Source organism: Rhinolophus ferrumequinum, chromosome 23 (genome assembly GCF_004115265.2).
Source record: "Rhinolophus ferrumequinum isolate MPI-CBG mRhiFer1 chromosome 23, mRhiFer1_v1.p, whole genome shotgun sequence".
Lineage (NCBI taxonomy): Eukaryota > Metazoa > Chordata > Mammalia > Chiroptera > Rhinolophidae > Rhinolophus > Rhinolophus ferrumequinum.
In genome coordinates, this window is record NC_046306.1 from 40,829,682 (window position 1) to 40,851,412 (window position 21,731).

General features: G+C 42.4%; 1 protein-coding gene across 4 annotated transcripts in view; it reads right to left on the bottom strand.

Moving 5' to 3' along the window:
- The window catches only part of RALGAPA2 (Ral GTPase activating protein catalytic subunit alpha 2), a 316,937-nt gene extending 295,665 nt beyond the window's left edge, over positions 1–21,272 (bottom strand). For all 4 annotated transcript variants that reach the window (XM_033094559.1, XM_033094558.1, XM_033094556.1 and 1 more), the window contains exon 1: positions 20,911–21,272. In XM_033094559.1, the coding sequence (XP_032950450.1) occupies positions 20,911–21,016 (106 nt within the window). In that variant the 5' untranslated portion in view covers positions 21,017–21,272. The remainder of the gene's footprint in view (positions 1–20,910) is intronic.
- Between the last annotated feature and the right edge of the window lie 459 nt (positions 21,273–21,731).

Here is a 21,731-nt window from a genome sequence, read left to right on the forward strand (position 1 = left end):
TGAACTGCGCAGCCGGTGGCACGGAGAGGTTACTGACGATCAACACCTCCCCATCCTCCTCGGGCCTCCCTCGGTCCCTCAAGACACATTCAAGTATCAGCAACCCGAACAAAGAGGGTCCTCATCAGTGTCGCGGAGCCCTCGTACAGACTGACATGCTCTCACGCAGCCCAAATCCAAGTAACAGCCACCTCCTTCTTCAGCCATTCACCATCTTTCTTGTAAATGAGACATGTATGGTACTGGGCTTAAAAATACTAACAAAACAATTAGATCCCTACAAGGTAACCTGCTTTTAGTGAAACTAAAAGCATAACATCTGTAACACACTCAGTTTATTTCCATGTGTGAGAACTCCTCACCAGTCTGGGAGTCCTATTAACATGATTCCCCCCAACAGCACTTAAGAGTAGTTGAAATTATCTCATTTATGCATTTACTTCTTCAGTGACTGGCACTCCACTAGAACAGAAGCTACCGGAGGGCAGGAGTCTCACCTGTGTTGTTCACTACTGTATTCGCAGACCTAGAAACAGAGCTTGGCACACAAAAGATACTCAACACATACTTGTTAAATGAATAAATAAATAAATAAATATTTTATATCTCTAATTGAAAATCTAGAATGACTCATTGATTTGTCTTATTTTGAAAAACAAGACTCATCAGACGAGTATACAGTAAGCATACATCATGAGGAAGGCAACCACAGGCACTGAAATTTGGCATCCTACAAAAGGGAATATAAGAAGGTATCAAAGGGCTGCTTTTTTAACAAGGCTAACTTCAAGAAGTATAGAGATACAGTAGGAAGACTTTGTTCAGGAAAACAAAAAAGACTATGACCACAAACTTCCTTTAGACAGACATACTTCACCCGTTCATTCAAATATTACTGAGCCCCTACCTATGCCAACTAGCCCTGAGCCAAGTGCTAGGAAATTTACAGAGAGTACGATGCAGGGCCCTCAAGAGAACAGAGGTAAACAAACTAGAAACACAAAAGGCACCATGACCGAAGCTTACGCAGGGCATCAAGGCAGGAAGCGGACAAGGCTACTTGGGGAGGTTGGAAATATTAAAAATGCTACACTTTTATGCTTTAAAAAACACTTTCATAAGTTTATTTTATTTGACCCTCACCACAACCCTGTGAGGTGGAGGGGGTAGGTGTGATCAAGATAAAGAAACCTCAGGTTCAGGATCTTACGTGACATCCCTGGTCTTCCAGCTCAAACCTGAGCTACACAAAGGCCTCAGTGACAAGTGGGAATAAATCAAACTAGAAGCCAACTCAGGAATATTAATATAAAGAAATAAGTCATCACCTTGGAGATGTGCAGAAGAGTCAGGAGAAAAAGAGCAGGAAGATAAGACAGGTAAGAAACAAGAGGGAAGAGAGTGGCACTAAAGACAGGAACTGCCGATTTCCCCAAGAAGGGTCTCATGGTAATCTCCCCACAGCCTCCTGGGGCAGGTGAGGCAAGGAGAGGAGGACAAGTCCTGAACTACAGAGCCCAGACTGTAAACTGTTTTGAGGTGATGATTTTCAGTGTATGCGGCACAGACACTAGCACGCTGCCTTAGGATAATCACAAAACGCAGCGAAGTACGTTCATACTAACCAGAGAAGCAACCAGCAGACAGCTTTACAGAACTAGGGGTCATTCCTGAATTTTTTAAAGAAATCTCCTTTAATTTCTCATTCTCCTTCACTACTAACCAATAGCTAATAAACTGTTTCTATTATTTTTCCCATTATATCTCAAAAGTAGTCTACGAGTATATTCCACACCAAAAGCTAGTCTCTCCCACCCTTTGGTCCAGCTAAACCTCTTGTTGCCAATTATTTCTCCACATCTATCTGAAAAGCAACAGCAAAGGTTGATGGCAAGGTTGATGCTTTGGAGCAGACTCCCTCTTTTCACGTCCAGAAGCTACCAGACTTCGGACAAGTTATGTAAACACCCTGGACCTCATTTCCCTCATCTAAGAAATGGGACTAACAGTGGTTCATACATCACAAGACTGTGGTGATGATAAAATGAGCATATGCAAAGTGTGTCAGTTAGCATTATATAAATGCTAGTTTTTACAATTACCTAGTTCTTGGCCAAGGCCATCTCACTAGGTGGGAATAACCCAGCTTCACCTACCTGTGAAGCCATAAAACTCAATGACTCATGAAACTCATACACTTAAGGAGACCTTCCCTTATTAAATGGCCCTAATCCCAATACAGCAGAAAGCACTACCAATAAACATACCGATGAAACCAGTGGGATTATCCCTCCATTTCCTTCCACATATAATCCTTTTCTGTAACATTCTACTCCTTTTTAGCTGGGAGGATCATAATAGAGCCTCAAAAGACCTGCTTCAGCAGGGGGCTGGGAAGCACCTAAGGAAGGGAAAAGTCCTTGTCCCAGGGGACTCTGTCAAGAAGAGAAGGAGCTCACGTCAGCCCCTCCGGAGTAGGGAATGACCCCCCACCCTCCCATTCTTTCCACCCTCCACCCCCACCCCAGAGTGAGAGCCATCCCAGCCCTGCCTACACATCTGTGTGCAGATGAACATGGTGTCATTTACTATTTTACTCAAATTCCCTAGATAAAGGCACTGAAGGCATTATGCTCAAGATCAAAGGATGGTGATAGGGAAAATAGATAAGTGAAAAATCAAGGTGAACTTAATAAAACATCATTTAGAAACAGTGAGAACAAGGGAAATCGTTTAGTCAGACACAAGACAGAAAATGCTGACAAGGAGGAATGTCATTAGTAACGCACACCTTTGAACAATGGCCAGGTCCCTGCCCACTTTCCATCTTACTGTAGTTTGTAAAAACGCCACAAATTATTCCTTCCCTCCATCGACCCACACTGACTTAGGGCTGAATCTCCTGACTTGTTTTGGCCAACTGTTTATTAGATATATGACCCAGCAATTGCTAGAGAGCCTCAGGTAGTGTGTGGTCCAGGGGACATGAGCGACATGAGCGACGCATCCTACAACGGAGCCAATCCCAGGCAACCTGCAGTCAGAGGCACAAACCCCCAGCCAACGCAGACAGGCGAGGGAGAACAGACGCTTGTCACAGTACTGCCTATGTAAGCTGTGAGTGAGGTTGGGATGGATTGTTACCTAACGCAATTGCCGAAATATTGGTGGGGAAGAAGAAACTTGTCACCAAGCAGCTTCCCTGGCCATGCGGGCCAGCAAGGCCATGAGGAAGCTCCCAAGTGTATCACATCACCACCTCCCTTAAACAGGAAAAGCAGAAAAACGAGATCCAAGTCACAGAGGCTGCCAGTCGGTTACAGAAACTTACTGTCAAGTGTCACATATGCTAGGCAGAGTGAAGACAGGGGCTCCTTTTTTCTGAAACCAGCCGGTAGGTTTTAGAACCTCCTGTGTAGCAAGGCTGTGCCAAAGGCAGGTAAGCGACCTAGAGCTTACCTGATGAGGAGGTAAAGTTAACACAATAAAGCTCTTTCAAGACTCAGCAGGTAATCAGGTCATAAGAGAGATTATGCTTCAATGGTAAATCAACACTTTTATCATCATTATTATTATTAAAGAGCAATTCACATCTGAAAATGCATCTGTAGACAGATATAAAAAAGTCCCCTGTATTGATTATACGCAAATGCAAGATCTTCATGTAGATGGAAATACAAACTTACACGGCAGCTAAAAGGCTCCAGCCCTGGTGTGTCAGGGTTCTGAAACACGAGATCTGGTCAAAGATGTGGCGTGAGAAGTCTAAGGGAAGAGGATGAATTGGGAGGCGGGTGTACTTATCCCCCAAGGTCAGCTAACAGATAAGGACACGGCTGACACCTCCACCCCCACCCCCATCCCCACAAGGCAAGGTTATTTATAGAATTTCTGCAAAGCTTTAAGAACTAAAAGATCAAATTCCATCCTACAAGAACACTTTTTGCAAAGCCATCAAGACTTCAAATTTCAGAAAAACTCCCCCAAGTGCCTTGTGTTCATACCTACTTTAAGGTATAAACATCATTGGACATATTTAAAGTGGAATTATTCCTGGAGTCATCTAGAAGTTAAGTAATAATGCACTCAAGATAACCCTTACCCACCCCACCGCACCCCGCCCTGCCAGAGTGCTGGGAGGTCCGCCCCTGCTCCTTGCAAGCCGCGCAGCCCCCTTCCTTACCGCCCCACCACAAACCGCATTGAGAGACCAGACTCAAAAAGGAAGTGACCATGGGCTACCCACTGGCCACACACCAGGTGAGTCCCCTCAGGACTTATACTCTGGTTTCCACCCATCTCCCTGGAGATCCAAGCTTCCCACATGACACTCAACTCTCACTGTCACCTCCATTAGGCTCTGGTCATCACCTGATCTCACCCCAACTCCCTAAGCACAACCCCCCCCATATAAAATAAAGCTCACCTCCTCTGCCACATCTCTAAAAGGTCCCTTCCCCTTCTGGCTCTACCTGAAACCTGAGGACACTGCTTCCCTGCAGACTGTCAGGTAAGCCTTTCGTTTCCTCCTACACCCACATATCGCTTGTCTTAAGATGAGGCCAGTGTCCTCCGTGCCCACACACTGCGGTATCCGGACCCCCCGTGCCTCCCCTCACACACACAGAACACCTCTGTGTGGATCGCACTATCAGTCTACACACCAACTAGCCCCTCCAACCTCAGCTGCACAGTCTTTCACTCACTCACCCCCGCAAGCTCTTCCAAAGATTCCAGGGCCTGGTTCAGGCTTTCTCTCCAGAACTAGCACTGATTTCAACATTTATGTAGATGATACCTGATTTCCTTCTGTCTAACGAGGCTGTCCTCCACCGCCACGCCCAGTCCTATCCTAGACCCATTCATTACCTATAACCTCCCCACCTCCAACATCTCCATTTCAATTCACTCTCCTGCTCACCCCTGGAAATCTAATTCCAACAACTCTTCCACCCTACTGGGTCCTTGAATCCAACTGAGCCCACTGTCTTGTCACAATTTATGACCCCCCTCAATTCGTCATTTCTTTTTTTTCCCAATCTGGTTTCCACAGTCCATTTTTTAAAATCAGCCCCCCCCCTTGTTTTTAATTTACTGGAGTGACAATGGTTAGTAAAATTACATACCATGTTTCCCTGAAAATAAAACCTACCCGGACACAATCAGCTCTGATGCGTCTTTTGGAGCAAAAATTAATATAAGACCCAGTCTTATATTATGTTAGATAAGACCAGTCTTATAGCAAAATAAGACCGGGGGTTTATTAATTTTTGCTCCAAAAGACGCATTAGAGCTGATTGTCCAGCTAGGTCTTATTTTCGGGGAAACACAGTAGGTTTCAAGCATACAATTCTATAATACATCATCTATATATCACATTGTGTGCTCACCACCCAGAGTCAGTTCTCCTTCCATCACCATATTTGACCCCCTTTATCTTCCTCTACCATCCTCCCTCCCCCTTACCCTCTGGTAACTGCTAAACTATTGTCTGTGTCTATGTGTTTTTATGTCTTTGTCTTTTTCCTTTGTTGCTTTCAGTTTTATATCCCACATATGAGTGAAGTCATATGGTTCTTGACTTTTCCTGTCTGACTTATTTCGTTTAGCATAATTACCATATGACCCAGCAATCCCTCTCCTGGGTATCTACCCCAAAAATCTGAATTTATCCACAAAGATATATGTGCTCCCATGTTCACTGCAGCTTTATATACAGTGGCCAAGACATGGAAACAACCAGTGTCCTTCGATAGATGATTAGATAAAGATATACACAATGGAATGCCATTCTGCCGTAAGAAAAGATGAAATAGGACCATCTGTGACAACATGGATGGATCCTGGGAGTATCATGCTGAGCGAAATCAGCCCTTTCATTTTGCCTCAATCTTCTCCCTTTCCCCTCCATCATATTTACTCAATAAAACTCCAGTCTCAGTTTCGACCTTGGATCAATTCAAAGTATTTATTTGAGCACAGGCCATGTGCCAGATACAAAAGATTTAAAAACCTGCTGTTTTAAATACTGACTATATGTGAAAGAGTAAGTTTTCATATATGTAACTTATGATGTATAATAATAAAACCAACACTTTCAACCCACCCACCCAAGCATCCTGGCCAATCAGGCTTTTGTCCCACCCACCATTCTAAGGAGCTCCACACTGTTAATTCAATTTTCAGTGCTCTCTAGGGCCAATGTCTGACATACATGTACCTCTAAACCCAAGCACCATTAGTCTGTCCCAACAGAAGGAAAAGAAAACTAGAACACTTTGGAATACTTTGGGAAACATGTTGGAGCCTAAACTACATATTCTTGTTAGCAGGAAATGAAACGAACTTATCTTTTAGCTTCACTGACAGTTTTGTTTCTTACATTACAACCATGTACATACCAGTTATAGTGCTTTAATTTTTTTTTGGTTTTTCCCTAAAAATACACATATGTTCAAATTTTCACCATAATTAACCATTTATTTCCATAGGTGTTCCATATAGTTCTCTCTATTTAACTAAAAACTGACAGTGGCCTGGAGCAGACACTGCTTTCCCTCCAGGCCCCTCACCTCACCGACTCCCACAACAGATCTTTCCTCTTCCTTGGTCAGGGATCATCCTCCCCGCAAAGCTATGCCCTTTAGGGAGGCTGGCCTGTCCCCAGCTCCAGAGGATGAAACCTGATGCTGCTGAACCTATGGTGCATGGCAGCAACATGGTCCTTACCTGTGAAGTGTTTGGGCTCAACCTTATGAGCCAACACTGGTCAACAAGAAATGGGAAGAATTCTGATGGAGAGGTCTGGAAAAAATAAATTGTTCTCAAAGGGACACAAAGAAGTAATTTCTTTTTCCCTGCCTTGGACACTGTTCTATCTGGGTGCAATGTTTACAATGGCTATGGTCATTTTGCCAGTTTGAGGACAACCTGCCACATGGAGAACACTAAGGACGGCAAAGCAGGGAGGCAGAGTCTGGACTGTTGAGGTCACTAAACAGCTGAATCAGCTGACACTGGGGCTACCTTGCCTTAAGACTGCTTTTTATAGGAGAAAAACATTTGTTATCATTTACATTTATATTTGGGTTTTCTATTACCTGCAACCAAAAACATCCCCGTAGATACTGAAATAAAATCTGACAGAACAGGAAACAAATACTAGTATAACTAAAAAGGCTGTAAAAGTTATATTCATCCTACTTCATTTCCTAAGATGCATTATTTTTACTTCCTTATACCTATCAGGTAAACTAGACGTAGAAAGTAAAATTCTTAGAAGTCAGAAAGATGTTAACACTTTGTTATCTAGGACTGATAGTCCATGTGTAAAAGTAATTCCTTGTATATTCCAAACATCTAGTGCTAGAGTTTTAAAAAGTAGAGCTATTTTTATTTTAAACATTTTTTTTTTCTTAATTGGGGAAGGGGAACAATGCGTATTTCCAGGACTTTATTGGGGAACAGTGTGCTTTTCCCAGAACACATCAGCTCCAAATCAAGTTGTTGAACTTCCATCTTAGTTGTGGAGGGCGCAGCTCAGCTCCAAGTCCGGTCGCCACTTTCAATCTATTTGCATGGGGCGCAGCCCACCATCCCATGCGGGAGTGGAACCGGCGACCTTGTTGTTAAAGCGCACACACGCTAACCAACTGGGCCATCTGGCCGCCCCTCCGCAGCTCAGCTCAAGGAGCTCAGCTCAAGTTGTTCTCTTCTATCAAGTTGCCAGTTGTGAGGCCCCACGCAGTGGACCATGTGGCAATCGAACTGGCAACACTGTTGCTCAGAACTCCAGCTCTAACCAACTGAGCCATCTGGATGCCCTATTTTAAACATTTTGACACATATTTCTCAAATGCAGGATTCTTAAAACTTTGTTTCTAACAGAGATATCAAGTACCAACATAATAAAACACAATATATATACACCAATGAAATATAATGTTCAACTCAAATGTGTTTTATATACATTTTAATATGTTTATTACTTTTGTGGGAATCAAGTTTCATCCGCCTTTTAAGTCAATGCACAATTTCTTCTACTTTTCTTCATCTGAATTGGGGCTAGCCTATATTATCTGTAGTCTAAACCACTCACTAGGAAAAGAATCATAGATAGAAATAAATGAGCACAACAGGAGCTAAATGGTGACCTCTAAACCTCCATGTCCAACAACTAAGGAAGCAGAAAAGTGGTGATAGGGTAAAGAGAGCCATCTTACTTATTTTCAATAATTATTATTAATAATTATAATGGCTTACAAAAGAGCTTTGTATATATTAACTCAAGTAAACCTCCCAGTCCTAGTAAGCAGATACTGTCCTTATCGCCAGGGGAGGATCAGAGAGGTTAGGCTACTACCAGGACTCGAACCCAGGCAGGCAGGCTCCCACACTGCTCACCTAATTGAGTGTAACGTTAACAGAAAGTGGTAAAGGAGGGACAGGGAGGCATACCCAGAAATATTATTTTTTTTTAAGTACGTAAGCGAGATCTGGTAGAAGTCACAGAACTAAATATATACAAAATCCAAAAGAGAACCCAGAAGTTGGTTTATTTAGGACACCAGAGCCAGCTTGCAAGTGGAATGACCTTCCTCCTGGACAGGTTAAAAGGGTGGCCTTCGTGTGAAATTAACTCAACAAAGACTGAAATGGCCTTCCCCTAAGGGCTCCCTCCACCTCCAGAAACTCATCACGCATTCCCTGCCATGTCAGCAGTCACAAACACTGCCACAGCCGCTATATCCCTTACACAAGAAGCCAAAGGCCCTTCTCCTTGCTGGGCAGCCACTCTTCTCACTCACTCCCAGGCCACAATCTGCTGAAGGCATGGGAAGGCCTGAAACTCACAACCTGAAGAATGGTGGGTGGATACTTTGTCACTGAGTCCAATGTAACATGATACGGCCACTTAAGTATTATGTAAGTCTTCAATTACCGTGTTTCCCCAAAAATAAGACCTAGCCGGACAATCAGCTCTAATGCATCTTTTGGAGCAAATATTAATATAAGACCTGGTATTATATTATATTATACACAGTCTTATAGTAAAATAAGACTGGGTCTTATATTAATTTTTGCTCCAAAAAATGCATTAGAGCTGATTGTCCGGCTAGGTCTTATTTTCGGGGAAACACAGTAGTGATGTGGAAAATGTCCAAGGCATGTTAAGCCAAAAATATAGTGTTAGACTATACATAATGACTATTCATGTAAAACTTTATGTGTGTGCGTTTACAAGAGAGAGAGCATGCACGCCGAGAGAGAGGAGAGAAGCAATGCACATAAACAAAAGCAAGCACAGAAAGCATGTTTACCAAAATTTTAACAGTGCTTATCAGAAGATTACAGAATTTGAAGATCTTTTTCATACAGAAATTATTTTTTGCTTATTCGTATTATTCAGATGTTTATAATGAGTATGTAAAATTGTACAACCAGAAAAAACTATAAAGCTATTTTTTCATTTTGGAAAAAAAAGAAGCTGCCAGAGTATTTCAGAAAGAGATTATATTTTAAAGCCTATTTACCATAAAAAAAAAAAAAACTCCGTAGACATGACACCAGGCCATAAGTTTCTACAAACTTGTTGTACTTTTCAACTCTGAAGAACACTCACAATTCAAACAATATATATGAGGTTAGACAATTAAGTTCGCAAACTCATCCTAGAAAAAGTGCTACCCACCTCATTGCTGAATATAACTATGGTAAGCTTCGATGTACTCCCCTTGGGAAGCTATGCACCGATGCCAGCGCCTAGTCCACCCTTCAAAGCAATTTTGGAACTCCTTTTCTGGAATGGCCACTATCTTCGGGTAAAGAAAAAAGTCATTGGGGGCCAGATCAGGTGAGTAGGGAGGGTGTTCCAATACAGTTGTTTACTGGCTAAAAACTCCCTCGCAGACAGTGAAGGAATGCATTGTCATGATGCAAGAGCCATGGATAGTTGGCGGAAAGTTCAGGTCGTTTTCGTCTTTTCCACACTGCCTTTTCAGCACTTCCGAATAGTAAACCTGCTTAACTGTTTGTCCAGCTGGTACAAATTCATAATGAATAATCCCTCAGTTATTAAAAAAAAGGTTAGCAACATCATTTCAACAAGTTCGCGAAGTTAACTGTCACACCTTTCGTACATGGGCACAGGCAGAGATGTAAGAAGTGCTGTTTTGTGTGGGCATGTGCCAGAATGCCTTTCCAGAACTACTTTCTCAGAAATATGAGCCAGAATGAGATTCAGTCTACAGCAACAGGACAAGTGATCCATGCTGGCCAATAAGTACCTCATCTCCCTCACCCAATGATTGGAACAAGAATGGACCCATGACCCAAATAGGTCCAATCAATCAGAATGGCCTCAGGAACTGGGGTAGGCCCTAGGGGACGGGCACACTCTTCTCAAGGGTCACTAGCTTTCAGAGACCATCTCTCTCTTGCACCTCGCAGAATCTGCTGGAGAATGAAACAGAGGCACAGAAAATAAACATAGAACCCAGAGTGCAGAGGAGTATTTTCCACCAAGCTGGGGAGGTGGGAAAAAAGAAAGTGAACATGAGAGTGGGTGAGTGTCCTGGACACCACTTAATATCCCTGTCAACAGCTATACCTGAAGTCAAATGGTCCCCCTAGACTAGTTGCATGTGTCATTAAATTCTATCTTTTTGGGTTAATTTGAGCTACCTCAACCAAGAGCCCTGATTAGTACAAATACGCTCAGCAGATACTACCATTCTGGTGGAGCAAAAAAACCAAAAAACAAAAAAAAGCCCAGGCTGGTTACACACACACACACACACACACACACACACACACACACACAGTTGCCAGGGGCTGGAGGGAGGAGGGAATAAGGAATGGCTGCTTAATGGTTACAGGGTTTTCTGTTGGGGTAATGAAAATGTTTTGGAACTAGATAGAGGTGGTGGTTGCAGAACACTGTAAATGTGCTAAAAGCCATTGAATTGTTCACTTTAAAATGGTTAATTTTACATTATATGAAATTCACTTCAATAAAAAAAATTTTAAACACACACAATACTGCAATGCATTTCTTAACACGAGTCTTTAAGTATACCTATCAAAATTTCCCAGAAGAGGAAATTGCGTCAAATGATATGTAAACTTTTAATACCATTGATACATCGCAACAAATTACTTTCCAAAGAGATCATACCAAATTATAGTCCTATCAAAGAAAGGTGTGTTGGAGACCTAACACTGTGTACTATCATTAGGAAAACAGGGGGGAAAAGCAACTTTGCCAAGTAAATACATTTTAATCCGTAAATTTATGTATCTTAGATTATTAGTGAAGAGGGACATTTAAAATATTGAGTCTTGTCATTTCTTCATTTGTAACTTATGTATATGTTTTGAATATTTATTTATTATAATTTTTCCTGTTAATATATTGAGGATATAACTATTTCCTCTCCTGTAAGTTTCAAATATTTTTCCAGTTATTCACTTTTTGAGTTAAAGGTGATGTGTCTGTTTGTGGTATTTATTTTAGGAGCAGGAAGAGCGAAATGGAAACAGTCTCTCAAAAATAATTATCTGCAATGTGATGCAGAGAGAGAGAGAGAGAGAGAGAGAGAGAGAGAGAGAGAGAGAGAGAGAGAGACTAAGTGACACTTTACTTACATTCCTGAAGTTCAGCAAAAACCCTCCTACATTAAGCCTATCTGGCCCAAACACATCCTCATTTTATCAGATGTAAAAATAAAATCCATGGAATAAAGAGGTCAGCAATGTTTGCACCAGAAATATGACCAGACCGAAATAAAACACACCAATCCCTTTAAAAAGTTTAAACGTAAAGAAACAACGTATGTCGTCAGTTCCTCTTTCTTCCATGTAGTCTTGAAAGACTATCAAAGACTTCATTGAAAGAATTTTCACCACTAGTTATAACAGGTACTTTTGGGGGGATGGTGACAGTTTTAGGTTTTTGTCAATTTAAAATTTTACAATAGTGTCTTTCCAATTTTGTTTCCCTGAGAAAATACCTGGGGTACTTGCCTAAGCCTCACCACGCCTGTCCTTACTTACCAACAGCTCTCTGATGCTGCTGCCTCTTCTCCCCACACCCAGTCACAGTTTTCCAGCCTCTTTTCCCTCCTGTCCAGAGAAATAGTCCTTTCTTACAGCTATTCTCCTTGGGATCCAAGGGGTGGGTCTGATAATAAGTGCGTGTACACAAGGGACAAAGTTAAAGGGCTCTTTTAGGACATCTAATTCATGTTCTCAATCATTACTGTAACGATGGGAACTTCTGGCTGGTGAAAACAATCTTGGGGCAGGAAAGCTTTAGAAATTTTTCAAAACATCCACACAGGTGGCTGCTACTCCCCCACAGAGTTAGATTCATCTATTTGGAAATCACATTTGGGGTTGGTTGTTTTTTGTAAATAATTATTTGTTCCAGACTTGGACTGCAAGCTCTAGCGTCCCCGCAACGCTATGTACAATGCCCGGCACATGGCTGGTGCTGGATAAAAAGTAACTGTTCATGAATAAGGGGACTCTGCAGCCAGCTTCCTGAGTTCAAATCCTCACTCTGTCACTTGCTGGCCGCATAACCTCGGACAAGGTTCTTAACCTATGTGTTTCATCTGTAAAATGAGGATCATGATATTACCATCCCACTTGGGCGGATTGAATGGGTTAATACATGTAGAAGTATTTCTGGCCGTGCTTGGCATTTGGAAAGTGATGATTAAATCACTGTAATGCTAATTATTATTATCACAAATAAAGAAGAATGTTTCCAAGAGGAATCAAGATGAACAGCAGCTGTTCATGTTCTCAATGTGCTTATCATCTAGTGGGGGAAATAAGGCAGAAACACAAATAAAAACACAAAGCCAAAGGCTATAAATGCCAAATAAGACGTACAGAATGTTATGGGAATTCTGAGGAAAGATCATTTCAGGGCAGAGGGACAAACAAAGCTTATGTGGAAGACGTAATCCGCTCGTGCTGTCTCCTGGAGGAATTTCAGATGGCAAGATGGGCAACACCTTCTGGGAAGAAGGATGGTGTATTAGTTTTGATTCTCTGAGAAGCAGACACCAAGACAGGAGCAGACATTCAAAAGATTTATGGGAACCGTCTGTGAACGATAAAGGGGAGACCTGAGACGTCAGGGAGAGGCCTCAGACCCCGATGGGAAATGCGCGTCTGACCCCGGTGAAGGCGAGGGCAGGAAGGAGCGCTGAGGAGGCAGGCGGTCTCAGGCTTCAGCACACTTCTGAGAGGGTCCGAGCCAGCCAATGTGGCGTCCTCAGGCCAAAGCCACCCTTCAGAGCCATCTGGGTCTCGCAGGAATGGGCCGCATTAGTACTCACTCCTGTTTGCTCAGTAACTAGCTGGGAGTAGCCCAAAGAAGCTCAGCGTTGGCTGAAAAGTGGTGGTGGACGCAGGGCAGCAGCTGGAGCCATCATCATCCTCACCGCAGCAAGAGATGTGAATGGCACATTCTCATGGCTCTTACAGTTGGGAATAAGCAATACTGGGACATATGTGTCCATGAAAGCATGCTTGAGGGTCAGTGAATATATACCACAATTAAAATCAAACACAAAACAATATCAATGGGCTCCTTATCTTTTTCAAAAGGGATTTTTTTTTAACTAAACCACAATTGCAATAGCAAAATCAAAGTACATATTTAATGTTAAAGATTACAACTAATAGTGTTCAATATCTTCCAGATGTGCGTTCAGTTTCTAAAGCAATATAGAAGATATAAAAATGATTATAAAACATCTTTTCTAAAAATAAAAGTTAAAACCCTGAAATGGGAATTCAGAAGTAACTCAGAAACAAAACTCTACTAAGAATTTAGAAGGCAAATCCTTGAGGAACTGGTTGCTTAAGGCAGCAATTTGAGCAAATGAGAACATGAGAAAACATTTAAAAAAAACATAAAGTACTACATGAACATGAGAAATCAATGCAGTAGAGTTACATCTTATGTGGATTAAACCACATTTAAGGCAAAAATGGAGAAAATCAAAATTACCCTTAAATACTTGAACTACACCCAGCAGGGGAGACGCTCCCATAGTGAGAGGCGACCACTGAGGACCCAGCAAATTCTCTTGTCCCACCTCACATCACTATGGGGCATATAGTCACTAAGTGGAAGGGCAGGCAACATCTGCACCCCTTTCAACTGTCCTCATTATATATATTTCCCCCTTCTGGCCAAGCATTTAATACGTAAGTTAAATGTATTTATGAGATCACTTCCCAAAAGAACAACAAAATGTCTTACAGATTACAATTACTTCCTTTATTTTAAGGAGCTAGTTGGCACAGAAGAGGGAGCAAGACATACTCAGTTCACTTCACTACACCAGTGAGAAAACTTGCTCAGCAATTCATTTTACGTCTCACCTGCACAGAGACAAGAGAAGCCATTGCATGAGAGCTCCCTCCACACCCCCGTGGTCCAGCATCCCATTCTTGTTTCCTCCAAGTGGCATCAGAGGAAGAAGTGCCCCTCTTGTCATCAGGAAGAAGAAGCCTGATCTCCTGCCCCACTTCTTGATCTCCCTGTAGACCATGCCTTTCTCCATTTTTATCCCCTTTCTCTCTATTGTTTATTCATTTGCTCTTGTATTAGCCCCTTTTCCTAAATAAAAATAAACTCAAATTCTTCAGTCTTAAAATATATAAACATCATATTTGCTTGAGTACTTGCATGCGCGCACACGTCTACCCACCCATCCATCCTCGATCTGGAATTTCCCTTTCTCTTCCTAGCACATTAATCTGTACTGTTTCTGCTGCAAGACCCAGAAATACAACTCAAGCCAATTATAACACAAACAGGATGTTACCAGCTCCTGCAACGGAAAAGCTCAGAGGTAAAGCTGGCACAGACATGACAGCACCCCTCAGCTCACACGGGGTCCACTAGGCCCTTCTCACTTTCCCTCTCTCCACTCTGCCTCCCACTGAGTGTGAATTCAATTTGAGGAGGTGCTCTCCACATGGGGAGAAAGATGAACCTCTGCAGCCCAGACTACATCCTCATGGTTTGCAATCCAGAAGGATGGAAGCCTCGGTCTCCTGGCCTCTCTTGCTTCAAATCTCAGGGATACGGGGACTCTACCACAAGGGAAGACATCAGATTGGCCTCCATTCTCTTAAAACTCTTCCCCAGATCCCCAACATCTACCCACATCACAGGATAAAAGCCACTGTAAACGTAACTCCATGATGGCCACACCAGTACCTTTGCAAAAGCTCCTCTCTGCAGTCCCCTCACCCCCAACTCATCCACCTGAGAAGCTCATGTATTCATTATCCCAAACCCACCTCAGACCCAACCTCCCTCAGGACACACTGATGACCCCCTCAGCAGGGCTTTCGGCCCCGCCTCCTCTGAACCTTGCAGCCACCTCTATCGTTTCATCCCACTCCACTGAGGTACTAGTACACGGGTGGCAAATATAGTTGTCTGTCTCTTCTACCAAACAGTTAAATCCTGGGCTTGTGCTTTTTTAACCTCTGAAAACACAGCCCTACCCAGCAGAGAGAGAGAAAGAGACAGGCACATTTGTGAAACTGAATTTTTTTAAAAATCCAAGGATAGTTGTTTACTACATTTATATATTATTTTTAATTTTACAGTACAGTAACTTATATTCCTTCCTTTTAAAACAACTTTAAAATTTAAATTGAATCAATTTGCTATTTTTGAAGTCAACTTGATATTTTAAATAAATAATTCTCTAATTTTATCTATGGTACTCAGTTTGGAGAGCAAAGATCAGTAAACAGCTGATAATAAATAAAACACTTACAAACAAAATAAAAATGCAAATTATAAAAGTTTACATCAAAATATTCTGGACCTACCAATTTTCTCCCTTCTCAGACGCCAACCTTTTCCAGTTATTTCAAACAACACATCTGAGCTAAAATAGACTTTTATTCTAGGTTCACCTTTCTCACATCAGAAGTCTAGACAATCTCAAGCCCTAGAAGCAGGAATGGTGTGTTTGTGTTACACGTATGTGTCAAAAGTTCATTTTATATGCCAGAGGTTACAGATATAAACGTTAGTAATTGGTGAAAAAATAGCAAAGGGAACATTATGGCAAAATCACTTTGCTTCAAACAAGGTCAACTGAGAGAGACCATACTAAGATTGCCTGAAGATCTGAAATTACACCCCCCAGCTTTGGTCTAGTTGTAAAATGTCCATGTGGCACTAATGTCCATGCAAATATTCTACCACCTGCTAGGCCTGCCAAGGGCATGAAGAGGCCAATGAACACAAAAACATAACAGCTTTTTATCTTCTGCCATGATCAAATCAAATATAGCTTCAAGTCTTCCTAGAAGAATGTGGTAAAACAGAACAGGCAGAGAGAGCAGCAGCAAAACTCAAAGCAGTATTTTTGTGAAACATGCAAAATCTACTGTACTTTTGTTTATATGTTAACATTCATTCTGGTGGGTAAATATATTTTCTGGTATATACATATATATATATATGCTTTTGAGTCAGATAACTAGCAAAAGTACAACATGGTGGCAAATATAGTTGTCTGTCTCTTCTACCAAAGTTCAGTTTATAATTATATGAGTCCCAGCTCCGCCACTGTCAGCTGGGAGCTGGCAGACAAGTGGTTAACCTCACTGAGACTTAGTTTCCTCATCTGTATAGGCTGAGGGTAGGAACAACTACCTTCAACATTGGCTGTGGGAAAATTCAATGAGCTCATAACGATAATTAAGCACCACATTACCGCTTTCTATCCTCTCATTAAGCTCCAGATGCCTTGTCCCACGACCTCACAGACATTTCCATGTGTATCTTGCCTTTTTCTCAAAGTCCACACACATCACCCTAACCTCATCTTCCGCTCTCATTAGCTAGGATCTCCTACCAACGCTTCTGGTCCATTCTCCCAAACACCTCACACCAATTATCAAATCATAAAAACGTGTTTATTGCTACTCAGACTACAGTGAAGGTGGCAGTTTCAATCCTTGCTGCTGGCAGGGCCGGAGGAACAACACTTAGGAAAGCACTGTGACTCAAGCCATAAACATGCTCAAACCCAGCAATTTGATTTCAGTGGAATCTATTCTATGGAAATAATGCAAAAATACAGAAAAAATTGCTTCCTAAAACGTTTACGGCAGTATTATTTATATTGGAGACAGAGAGAGAGAGGACGAGAGAGGGAGCAGGAAGGAAGAAAACAATTTAACCACCCAAGAAATGGTAAACTAAATTATGATATATAGCCTCAACAAATGCTTGTAGTTAATAAAAATGAGAGGAACAAAACATAGGCAAATACTAATATTAAACAAGTTTAAAAGGAAACATTTACAATCGTAAGTGAACTTAAAGCAGCAGATGCACAAAAGGAAATATACCAAATTTCCTTCTATACTGCTCTATCAATATATGGAGCATTTGTAAGAGACTATACTCTCCTCTCTGGTCACAAATATTTGGCCCAAACCATGGTATCACTTGATTTGACTTGACTGTGGTATCTGATCCCAAATCTCTTTTCCTTCAGGTTCATCACTCCTCACCTAGCTTCTGCAAACCTCACCTCCATTATTCAGTTAAGAGACCACTCCTGCTGCACTGGTCTTTTATAATCCAACTCCTCCTCTCCATTCATGGAGTTTATTTCAGGCCCTCAACATCTGTCTGCTCTGTCATTGCCTGTGTTCAGTGCCACCCCTCCCATCAGCCCCAATCCATTTTTCCTGGCCCTGCTGACAAAGAGGAAGCTCTCAAATCTTATCTTTTAGCCTGCTGAGAATTCTCCAAGCAGGCCCTCTCACCTTCAGGATAAGATCTGAGCTTCTAATTCAGGCAAACAAAACCTTTCCCCAGCCTGCTTCAGCTTCTCCAGGTCGGGCCAACCTATTCTTCTCCTCCCCCCAGGACTCACCAGTCCAACTCACTTATCTGCCACTGTGGAAGCCCTCAGGGCCAGTGTTCTAGATTTATATACACTGTTTTGGATCTCAGTAGCCACTCAACTTTTAATTAGACATCAAGTCTTTGCTAGAGAAAGATAGCAACAATACACAGTACGTTTTTTGTTTTTGTTTTTTTTCAGTCATTTACTTTCCCAATAATGACTGCAACCGTGTAGGGAGAACTGAAAGTCAGGCGACATAACAGCTCTTTGATTTTCCTCTAACATAATACATATAGACCATTTAGTACATAGCGTGGCGCGTTGTAAGGCTTGTCTGTGCCTCAGTTTCCCCCTCTGTAAAATAAAGTTAATAACACCAGGCCAATCTACAATATACAGCCAGGTCAAAGTAGCTAAGCCAGTTCTGATTGGAGTCATTACCATGATAAGAAATACTATACTTTTCATAGCTAAATATGTGTTTCTCAGCCAGTTGTCTTAAATACAGAATAATTTTTATGAAGAGAGAACAAGTCCACCACAAATGTCAAAATAAGAAAGGGGGAGACCACCTATCAAAATGCTTGTCTTATCCTATTAGTGATGCAAGACAAGTAATGAGAGAAGAAATTGTTAAATGCCTACTTCAAGCTGGAACAGTTTATACATCATACTCAAAATAACCTTTACAAGGCAGACATTACCACACCCATTTTACAGAGTAAAGAAACTGATGTTGAAAGACATGCTAAGTAACTAGCCCAAAGTCATGCAGCTTTGCTGCAAATCCAGCGCTATCATCTTTGTATGTAAAAGAATGTTATCTTTATTATCACTTGAATATAAAAGATATGAAAAGCAAGAGTATCACTATACATGAGTAAATATACAAATAAAAATACAATAATAATTTCTATTCATTTCCTTCAAATAGTTTTCTTAATCTTGGTTAATTCCCACCTTTCAGATCAAGAGACCTTTTTTTAAGTAGACTTTTTCTTAAAGTAGCGAACAAATAGAGTATGAGATGTGGTAGGAACTAGTGCATTAATGTATTATTTTTCTTTAAAGTCTTTAAACCACAGTTGTAAGCAAAAGTTTACATTAAACATTTTCACTAGAATTCCTCACATTTACAAAAATCTAGTCCCTACGGATAAAGATTACAGTAATAAAGTAAACTAGGCCATTCCACAAACAAATGTGTCGACAAAAAACAACATACACTAAGGAAATATCAAAAAATCTCTCCATGTTCCACAACTAAAGTCATAATGAGCTCAATGAATGATAAAAGAACGTTCCTCAAAATAAGACACACATAAAGTGAAACCACAATTACACAGCCTTGAAAACTGCTTTCTCAGAATGGTAACAATGTACTGTGTATCTCTAAGAAACCAAAATGATCTAGGTTTAATTGAGTCTGCCTTTACAAAAGGTAATCAACTTAATCCTGTAGACTTGGACAGAACAAAAGTTGAAATTCTCTACCACAGAAAAAGTCCCAAAGTATCAAAGGCTTTAAAATATTGCTCATGTCTCCTTTATCAAGTATGTGTCTGCAGTAGGTGTTAATCAGTCACTACTAAAACTCCGCACAACGCAACCTGTGTGTGACAATCTGCATGTGCGTGGTATTTTACAAAAGGAAGTAGAAAGTTCAGTTTACCAAGAACACCACATTTTACTTTCAAAGGTCTTGAAAACTAATCCCTCTAACAGTAACTAATTTACATTTCATTGCAAACTGAACAAGACAGTGTAATCTCAAGGAATCCGAGAATGTGAAGAACTTCACTTGGCAAAACCAGCTGTGTATGTGGGAGTGTGTGTATGTTCCCTTTAGAGGTACCTCACAGGGTATAAATAGAAATAATTGCAACTTTAAATCTCATGAACAAGATCTTTATTTAAAATTCTCACATATAAAATGAATTCTTTTATGCCATATTTCCTCAAAGGACAGACATATTAAGACTGTGTGCCCTAAATCAGGTGATTTTTGTTCGTTTTAGGAATAAAAATGGCATCTAAAATAAAACATAAGGTGTCCTTTTCTCAGCCCCAAAATACACAGACAAGTCTGTCTATAGACAGCAAGAGTGTTTTCATCCTAAACAAAAGTTAAGACTAAGGAAGTAAGAAAATAGAAACCAAAACAGCCTAGCAAACCAGCTACAGATTCATATGCAGCAGGTGACAGGAAGCCTTGTGGACACTTCACACCCAAGGGGTGAGCTTCATCACTAATCAACTGCAGGCCCACCTGGGCTCTGCAGAACCTCCACCCAACCATCTCACAAAAACGGAAGGCATATACCCATCACTGCCAACCTGGCAATAAGAGAATCAGCCTTCTTGAATCCAGGAAAGTCACTCCTCCCTCCAAGCAAGGACACAAAGAAACTGAAGCAGCCAGACCCAAAGTAAAGACAAAATTTTAAAGAGGTGCATCGTAAGATATTAAAGTTAAATTAAATGTATCCTAGGACCACTTGGAGTCTCAGTCTATTTGGGGACTCAGACTCAAAAGCAAAAATAAAATTTAAAAGGGGGCGGGGGAGCGAAAGAGAAGACAGACAGTTCAATTAAGTTTATGCTAGGAATGCTTGGGGTCTCAGTTCACTTAGGGTCTCGGACTCAAAAACCAAAATTAAAAACATAGGAGGGAAGATGACAGTTCAACGTGTGTGCGCGAGGACCAACCACTTGGATCCAGTATTTGCTGGAGAAAAGGATAATCATGGCTGTGCCCTACCTCGAGGTTACCCGGTAAGAACCTGGGTAAGTTTACACTGGAGGGAGACAGGGCAATGCCCGAGGGCCAGATTGCCCGCTTTCCAGGGAACAATGCCGAAACCCGGAGACGGGGTCTGACGCCCCGCCACCCCCACCTCACGCCCCGGGCATCCCAGCCCCGACCCTCACGCGGCCCGCGCCGAGACAGTGCCCCGGCTCCGGCGCTCCGGCGCTCCGGCGCGCGCCTCACCCAGTAGCGCCCGCAGGTGCTTCAGGCGGGTCAGCACGTCCTTCTTGGGGTCCAGCACCTTCTGGGTGGACTTCTTCACATCCCCGTGGCTTCTTCGGGAGAACATTCCGCCACGGGAAGCCTAGTCCCCGCCGGCGGGACAAGAGGCGCCCGCGCCGCGCAAGTTACTGCATAGGGTCGGGGCCGGCGCGTGTCGCGCGGGCCACTCACCGCCCCCTTCCCGGCCGCCGCTGTTGCCGCTTCAGGGGTGGCTACAGGAAGGAGGGGCGGGCAGTGCACCACGAGGGGAGGGGCAGGAAGGCGGTGTCAACCAGAAACCGATGTCCCCGCCCCGCGGGAGGCACCAGCTGGCCCCTCCGGCGCGGCGCACGTGTGCGCGGTTTCGACCCCTCGCAGGGGTACGCCTGGAGCGCTGAGCCGACGCCGCGAATCACAAAGAAGCTTGCCCCGCGTATATGCTGTACTACAAGTCCCGGGATGCACCGCGATAGAGCCCTTCAGTCAGCCTGGCGTGACTTTGGCACAATGGAAGTCTGTGGGCCGGCTCTAATCACGTCCCCCGTTCCTACCGGGCCGTAGGCCGCAAGTCTTCCTGGGAAATGTAGTTATGCAGGAGGCGAGGCACTGCGACCACCTGCCCAGGTTCGCGAACGCTGGACCATTATCCTCCTGAGGTTGGCTAGGGGAGGCCCAGGGTCCCGGTACATATACTTTGTGCCCACCGCAGTACCCTTTACTGCAACAGGAGCCACAGAAACATCTCAGGAAGAAAAGTTTCAAGGCTTTTAAAACGCAGCTCATTTTAAGGTGTAGCTTCTGCA